The sequence below is a fragment of the Microtus ochrogaster genome, unplaced genomic scaffold, assembly GCF_000317375.1.
Source record: "Microtus ochrogaster isolate Prairie Vole_2 unplaced genomic scaffold, MicOch1.0 UNK14, whole genome shotgun sequence".
Taxonomy (NCBI): Eukaryota; Metazoa; Chordata; class Mammalia; order Rodentia; family Cricetidae; genus Microtus; species Microtus ochrogaster.
This window is the reverse complement of record NW_004949112.1, coordinates 2,290,149-2,297,668: the sequence shown is the minus strand read 5'-3', so window position 1 is coordinate 2,297,668 and position 7,520 is coordinate 2,290,149. Positions and strand designations below refer to the sequence as shown.

The 7,520-nt window shown below is 52.6% G+C and overlaps 1 protein-coding gene across 5 annotated transcripts in view; it reads right to left on the bottom strand.

Moving 5' to 3' along the window:
- The window catches only part of Cpt1c (carnitine palmitoyltransferase 1C), a 14,039-nt gene that overhangs the window by 533 nt on the left and 5,986 nt on the right, over window positions 1-7,520 (bottom strand). For 4 of the 5 annotated variants that reach the window (XM_013353685.1, XM_013353686.2, XM_026789142.1 and 1 more), the window contains 12 exons: window positions 6,843-6,920; window positions 6,588-6,698; window positions 6,423-6,507; window positions 4,891-5,086; window positions 4,607-4,789; window positions 3,689-3,794; window positions 2,820-2,936; window positions 2,197-2,361; window positions 1,630-1,764; window positions 1,065-1,217; window positions 396-509; window positions 199-291 (listed from right to left, as the gene is read on the bottom strand). In XM_013353685.1, the coding sequence (XP_013209139.1) occupies window positions 199-291; window positions 396-509; window positions 1,065-1,217; window positions 1,630-1,764; window positions 2,197-2,361; window positions 2,820-2,936; window positions 3,689-3,794; window positions 4,607-4,789; window positions 4,891-5,086; window positions 6,423-6,507; window positions 6,588-6,698; window positions 6,843-6,920 (1,536 nt within the window). The remainder of the gene's footprint in view (window positions 1-198; window positions 292-395; window positions 510-1,064; window positions 1,218-1,629; window positions 1,765-2,196; window positions 2,362-2,819; window positions 2,937-3,688; window positions 3,795-4,606; window positions 4,790-4,890; window positions 5,087-6,422; window positions 6,508-6,587; window positions 6,699-6,842; window positions 6,921-7,520) is intronic. The other variant, XM_005366832.2, reaches the window with a different exon arrangement.

Genomic DNA, 7,520 nt, shown 5'->3' with positions numbered 1-7,520 from the left:
CTGGGAGGTCCGAGGGAGGAGGCTGGGAGTCTGAGGGAGGAGGCCTGCGAGGTCCGAGGGAGGAGGCTGGGAGGTCCGAGGGAGGAGGCTGGGGCCTACACCCCTGCACTGATGGAGGAGGCTAGGCCAGGGACCCTGGAGTCTGAGTGACTCCATCCCAGATTTAGGAGGGTACGGAAGGCACTCAGTTCATCTCACTGTTTCTGTGCTCGACTTCTTGCTGGAGATATGGAAGGTGATCATGTTTTCTCCCGTGAAAATATAGGCGATGCCATACCCATGGTCGCTGGCCTGGAGTGGGGAGAGGGAAGCAAGCCAGTAGCCCAGCCCCTTGTCCACACCCACAGGGCACCAATGCCCACCCCTCCGACCCGGCTGGACCACAGCTCACTCACAGGCCCAAATCCACCTCCAGAGGAGACATAATCCGGGTAATTGTGGATGTCAAACATGTGCACTTGCTGCACAGGGATCTGGCTGGTGGACAGCGGCCACTGCTGTGACTGGACCTGGGGAACAGGCCCTCACATGAGCAGAAAAGATCCTCTTTGCTCCACCGCAAGCCAGACTTCCTCCTATGCCAATCCCTCCAAAGTCCGTGACTGTCCTCTGACAAGGCCCCCTTCGTCCCTAACCACATCCATCTCCCTGACCCCACCTCACCCTTCTGTTTGCCCCTTTTCCACTGCGCTCCTTCTTCTCTGATGGTGCTGAGGATTAGCTAGCTAGGCAGAGGCTCTACCACTGAGCCACACTCCAGCCCCTCACTGGGGGATTCTAGGCAGAGGCTCCACCACTGAGCCATACTCCAGCCCCTCACTAGGAGATTCTAGGCAGGGGCTCTACCACTGAGCCATACCTCAACCCCTCACTGGGGGATCCTAGGCAAGGTTCCACCACTGAGGCACACCCCCGCCCTTCACAAGGGGATTCTGGACCGCTGTTCTACTGCTGAACCCCACTCTGCCCTCAGCCCGTCTCTCGCTTGGCTGTCTCTACAAATGTCCTGCTCGTTCTTTCAGCGTCTCCCTCCTTGCTCACTTCTTCCCTTCTCTATCGCCCACCTGGGTCAGGAAGGGCGACGGCATATGGAGGAATCGGGACATGATGTAGAGTGCGAAGAGGTGGCGGTCGGTCCCCTGCCCACTCATTGCTGCCTTCAGTAGAGCCCGGTGCTTGTCCATGGCTACTCGGAACAGGGCAAGGCGCTGCTGGTCCTGGGTCCCTCGGGAAGACAGGGGTTATGAAAAGACAGAATCACACAGCTCGGGAGAATGCTGTGTGCCTGACTTTAGGACATTTAAACCCTTTAGAGAGGTAAGGGAGCAGGCTTTGGGGACAGGCGGAGGGAGGGCGGAAGTTGTTTAGAGGCTATAAGTAAGTTGAGGCATGGTGTAGAGGTCATGGTCACATTGCTTCAAAGTGGCTAAAGTGAGGAGAGCAAGAGAGTAGAAGCGGTTCTCTGTGAAGTCGTCCTCTAGTGCTGAGTGTCCCCCCATCAGAGCCCCCCACACTCCTGGCCTGACGCTACTCCCTCATGCAGGGCTTTGGATTAGTCCCTTGTTGCAGGTGCCCCTCCCGGATCCTTGTGAGCACAGGTGACAGGGACCTCAGCGAAGTCACACTCACTGTCTTCTCCTTGTCTTCCATCGCTCTCACAAAGTGGCAGGCCTCCCTGGTACAGCACCTCACCGTCTCTGTTCTGCCTTCCAGGAACAGTCGGGTCATGGCTGACTCATAAGTCAGGCAGAACTGACCCCTGTCCTGGGGAAAAAGAGAAGAGCCTGTGAGCTGTCTTTGTAGCTTTGACCCACTTTTGTCCTGACCTCCAACCAACCTCCTTCTGCTTAAACACACGTAGAAGGATCCATATGGCTGACCCACACAGGAGGAACGATACAAAATAAGATGGCTGACTGACAACGAGATGATCAACCTACAACAAGATAACTGACCTACCAGACTCAGTGGTGCATGCCTTTAATTCTAGCACTTGGTAGGTAGAGGTAGGTGGATCTCTGTGAGTGTGAGGCCAGCAAGGGATACACAGTGAAATGAACGAATGACCTGTGATGGATTAACAGATGACTCGCAATGACAAAACACAAAGACACTGAGAGGTGGCTGGAGAGACAGGTGTTGAGGTTTGGAGGGGCTAGAGCCCTAAGGGAACAGGCACCGCAAATGCCAACTGACCCGGAAGTGAGCCAGCTGCAGGACCAGTTGGATGAAACTGTCCGAAGAGACATGGCAACTTTTGATGAAGTTCTTGCCGAAGTGGGGAAAGGGGAAGACGTGGCAGTCGATGTTGCCGGATAAGATCTTAGCTCCCCTCAGGGCCAGAGAGATGGACGGCTGGAGCTGCCAGAGAAGGAGGTGGGAGAAATGACTGGCATTACCCTCAGGGCAGAGGTAGAGCTGGGCATGGGTCTGGAAGGGAAGATGGAGATGTGGTCAGGTGGGGTGGTGCAGAAAGTAAAGGAAGGAGGGTTGAGACGGGGCAAGAGCGCTAGTGATGAACCGGGTGCAGTCGGGATGGGTTTGAACAGGCTTGAAGGGACCAGGACTGAATTCGGGTGGTGCTATGGGTGCTGGGACAGCCCGGCTTGGGAATAGAAGGAAGAGGTAGGAATAGGGCCGGGATTAAGGATGGGATGGGTGGTGGGCACAGAGTTCAGGGTGAGGTTGGTGTTGCTGGATAGTGTGGGACTCAAGAGGGTGGATATGTCTGACATGATCAGAAGGTTGGGGCAGTGAGGTGGGGATGAGTTCAGGGCAAAGGCAAGGGACTTAGAGGGGAGATCAGAGTCCAGCTTCACCTGCTCTGGAAGGTCCCACTGCAGGCGCTGGGGCTGTGGCAGAGTGGGGTCAGGCTGCCCCTTACAGTGGCCATCTGCTGCGTACCCCAACTGGAAGCAATCTGTGGCCAGGGTAAACTGTGGATAAAACTGTCAGTCATCCCTAACTGGCGGGAGAGGCCCGGCAGAGCGAGGGTATCTGTAACCAGGATTGTGGAATGTTTTAAGTTTGCACTGATGAGCATCTACTGCTCCACCTTCTGGGTCCACGCTTCTATCTCTCTCAGCTGTCTTATAAAGATGGGGAATCAGAGGACCCATTTTTGTTTCATTTTGAAACAGGGTCTAATGTAGCCTAGGCTGGCCTTGAACTTACAGTGTTGCTGAGGATGATCCTGAACTATGATCCTCCTGCCTCCAGCTCCTGTGTGCCGGAATGGCAGGCAACACCACAACAGCCATCTTATGTGCAGCTGCCGTGGAATCCAGGGCTTCAGGAGCAATGGGCCAGCTGAGCCCAAAGCCAGCTCTGCTTCCTTCTACAATGTGGTCTCACCCTGTAGCCCAGACTGGCTGAGACTAAAATACTTTCCAAGTATTTGGATTACAGACGTGTGCTACAACATCCCATGATTGTGTGTGTGTCTGTCTGCGTGTGCATGGGGGGGGGGGCATGTCACAGGCTCTAGGTTAACACCGTCACTGTGCCTTCTTGCTGTGAGACCCTGGAGGTTCAGTTCCCTTCTCCGAGCCCCAGTGACCCATGCAGGTCAACATGGTAGATCCACTTCTTTGCTAGGCTTTTCTCTGCCTGTCTCTGAGCCTATGTCTCCAGTCTAAGGTTCTTGAGGGTTCGTCTCTGGATGCGGTCCCCAGCCTTAGGAACGCACCTCCCACATATGTCCTGAGACAGGGCAGTCAGCCCAGGAGTGTTCCACGCTGAGGCCCAGCTTCCCATTGGAGAAGACGATGAGGGTGAAGGATTTGTCAAACCAGCTGCAGAAGAAGTTTGGATGGGTCATCAAGAGCCATGGCAGGGAGGAGAATGTGGGTACCTGTAGAACTTAGAGCAACAGTTCCAGCAAATCCTTGATGACCCATCCCCGGCTTGTCCCCTTGAGGAACATCTAGCAGGGTGAGGTGAGCAGGGAAATCAGAGGGGTGGCAGCTCTGAGGGCCTCTAGAAGTGCTTCCATTTATAGAGGTGATTCCAGATAGTCTCCACATGGATATAAAATTAAGGAGTTTTTGTTTGTTTGTTTTCCTAGGCTCTCTTTGAGGCATTGGAAGTTCTAGGAAAAGACCCACAATCTTGGGTCTATTTTTATGGTTAAATAATCCTCCATCATGGGACCACACTCAGTGGAGAAGTTGATCTTGACCAGTGCTATGCTGTCCTCAGGCTACGGTGCACTACACAGCTGGGCTCAGTGACACAAATGAGCCATTAAGATACAGAGTCTGTGTCTTAATCCGGGCGGTGGTGGCGCACACCTTTAATCCCAGCACTCAGGAGGCAGAGGCAGGTGGATCTCTGTGAGTTCGAGGCCAGCCTGGTCGACAAGAGCTAGTTCCAGGACAGACTCCAAAGCTACAGAGAAACCCTGGCTCAAAACACCAAACAAACAAACAAACAAAAGAGTCTGTGGTCTTGGGTAGATGGGTTCTCTGGGGTTAGAAGTCTCCTTGTTCTACTGAACTGAGTTTGGGCTTGCCAGATATGAGTGACCCCTGGGTCTAGCTGCTGAGGTGTGGAGTCTGGTTATCCCCACTGGAGTGTGGGAAGGTTGGTAGAGGGATAGACTTACCGGTCATCACCTCGGCCGGCCAACAGAGCATGGGCGTAGGCATCCAAGGAAGCTGCCGGATCCTCCCTGGTCAGTCCCGCGGGCTCAGAATCAAGGGACACGAAGAAGGCGGCCCCTTCCACGGCCTCCAGGGCAGTGGCAGCATGAGTCTTCACTGACTCTCGAGCCTGGGCCCACATACTCCTGTCCAAGTGGGATGGGCCTGAGCCCAACTGGCCTTTCCCTTGCCCAACCTGCTCCCCGGAGCCCAGCGCATCCCTGTAATTCAGGCCACTGGCTCTTACCTGGGAGCAGCAGTCAGAGCTGCTAGATGTTCCTCAAGGGGACAAGCCGGGGATGGGTCATCTAGGATTTGCTGGAACTGTTGCTCTAGAGCCCGTGGGGACAGCAGGTCATTGGAAAAGTGGGTCCCAACACGGAAGAATCGGCCCCGGTGGAGGACAGCCACATGTCGGCTGTCCTGGACGTGACGGAGGTAGTCTGGAGAAGTATGGGCAGAATATGAAGGTCATAAGAATCACACCACTGACTAATCATGTGCTCTGCCCCTTTGTTATTTCTGACAGTTGTGTAGTATTCCACAGCCTGAGTGTAGCCCAGGTTAGATTCTAATAGAAATGTAGCAGAGGATGGCCATGAACTCTTGCTCCTCATGCCCCCACCTTCCCAGTGCTGGGGTGACAGGTGTATGCCACCACACCTTGTTTACCTGGTGTTTGGAATGGAACCAAGGACCTCCTGCATGCTAGGCAAGAAGTCTGCTAGGGCCTAGAGAGACAGCTCAGTGGTTAAGAAGACTTTCTGTGTTTCCAGAGGACCCAGCACCCAGAGAGCTGCTCATAAACATTGCGACTCTAGTCCCAATCTGATGCCCTCTTCTGGTCTCAACAGGAACTGCACACACGTGGTGCACATAAAATATAACTAAAGAACATGAGGTTCAGGGCTGGAGAGGTGGCTCAGAGGTTATGAGCACTGACTGCTTTTCCAGAGGTCCTGAGTTCAATTCCCAGCAACCACATGGTGGCTCACAACCATCTGTTGTGAGATCTGGTGCCCTCTTCTGGCCTGCAGGCAGAACACAGTATATATACAAATATATCTGAAAAAAGAAAAAAGAAAGTCCAGCTGGAGCCACACTCAGGATGCAGATGCAGACAGATCTCTAAGTTCGAGGCCAGCCTGATCTACAAAACAAGTTCCAGGACAGCCAGGACTGTTACACAGAGAAACCCTGTCTTGAAACACCAAAAAACAACAAAAGAAAATAACCAAAGGTCAGGAGTTTGAGAGGGTATGGGTAGGGGGCATGGGAGGGGTTGGAGGAAGGAAAGTGAAGAGGGCAATGATGTAATTCTTCCATTTTTAAAAACTGAAAAAAAAATAAAATTTAAAAACTCTAATGTGCCGGGCGGTGGTGGCGCATGCCTTTAATCCCAGCACTCGGGAGGCAGAGGCAGGCGAAGCTCTGTGAGTTCGAGGCCAGCCTGGTCTAGAAGAGCTAGTTCCAGGACAGGAACCAAAAGCTACGGAGAAACACTGTCTTGAAAATCAAAAAAAAAAAACTTTAATGAGAAATTTTCTGGCTTGTCACACATTAAACTATTTTTAAATTTGGACCACCTCAGGTCATTATTATTCCATTTCACAGTTGAGGAAAGTAAGGAAGTAAGGTTCAGGAGGGGACAATGATTTGCCTGAGGCCACGAAGAAAGCGTCACAAACAGGACAGAGACCCAAACAGGCTGGCTAACTTCTCTCAGCCACAGCCATTGAGGCAGGAAGGGACAAGGACTGGGTGGGGAAGCGTCCTCACCTTTTTCCAGCCCTGGCACCCGTGTGGTGTTGAATATCCTCTCGAACTGGGCAGAACACAAGGGCCGCATTCCCATCAGCAGTGTCTGCGGGAGGCCAAGGGCTCCTGAGCCGGGCCCTGTGTGCTTCCGGCACCTCCAGCCCCAATCCAAGAGGTCTGCCTTACCGGTGGGATCTCCTGCTGGTTCAGAAGGTGGCGGTACAGGAGCAGGGCATGGGCGGCATTGCCTGCGCGGGCAGCCTGCAGCGGTGTGGGCGTGACATACAGGAAATCCTGCTTGGTGGCAAAGGGAAGGGACACAAAATGCATTGAGACCATGCTTGTCCGATAGGGACCCTTGACATCCAGGCGGGCTAGCGGCTCCAGTGTTCTGGACTCCTACCATGGCCACCATGCCTCCCACAGCCGCCCCCTTCTCACCATCAAGTAGTAGTTGCTGTTGACCAACAGCGAGCCTCGGGAGCGCAGGTACACAAACTCCTCCCACCAGTCACTCACCTAGGAGAATCAGAGATGCTCAGCTGTGGTGGCTGAAACCCTGAGGGGGTGGATGGTGTCACCAGGGAGGCTACAGACTCCCCTGTGTCACAGGGGCAGAAAGGATCTCAGTGCAACAAGTGGATATGAGCAACTAGTAATAACTTATACGTCCACAGATGAAGGACTAGTTAATGATGGAGTGTTAGTAGCCATTAGACAGATGAAGGACTAGTTAATGATGGAGTATTAGTAATCATTAAAGAGATGAAGGACTAGTTAACAATGGAGTGTTAGTAACCATTAAAGAGATGAAGAACTAGTTAACGATGGAGTGTTAGTAATCATTAAAGAGATGGACTAGTTAACGATGGAGTGTTGGTAACCATTAAAGAGATGAAGTACTAGTTAATGATGGAGTGTTAGTAGCCATTAAACAGATGAAGGACTAGTTAATGATGGAGTGTTAGTAACCATTAAAGAGATGAAGGACGAGTTAACAATGGAGTGTTAGTAACCATTAAAGAGATGAAGGACTAGTTAACGATGGAGTGTTAGTAGCCATTAAACAGATGAAGGACGAGTTAACGATGGAGTGTTGGTAACCACTAAACAGATGAA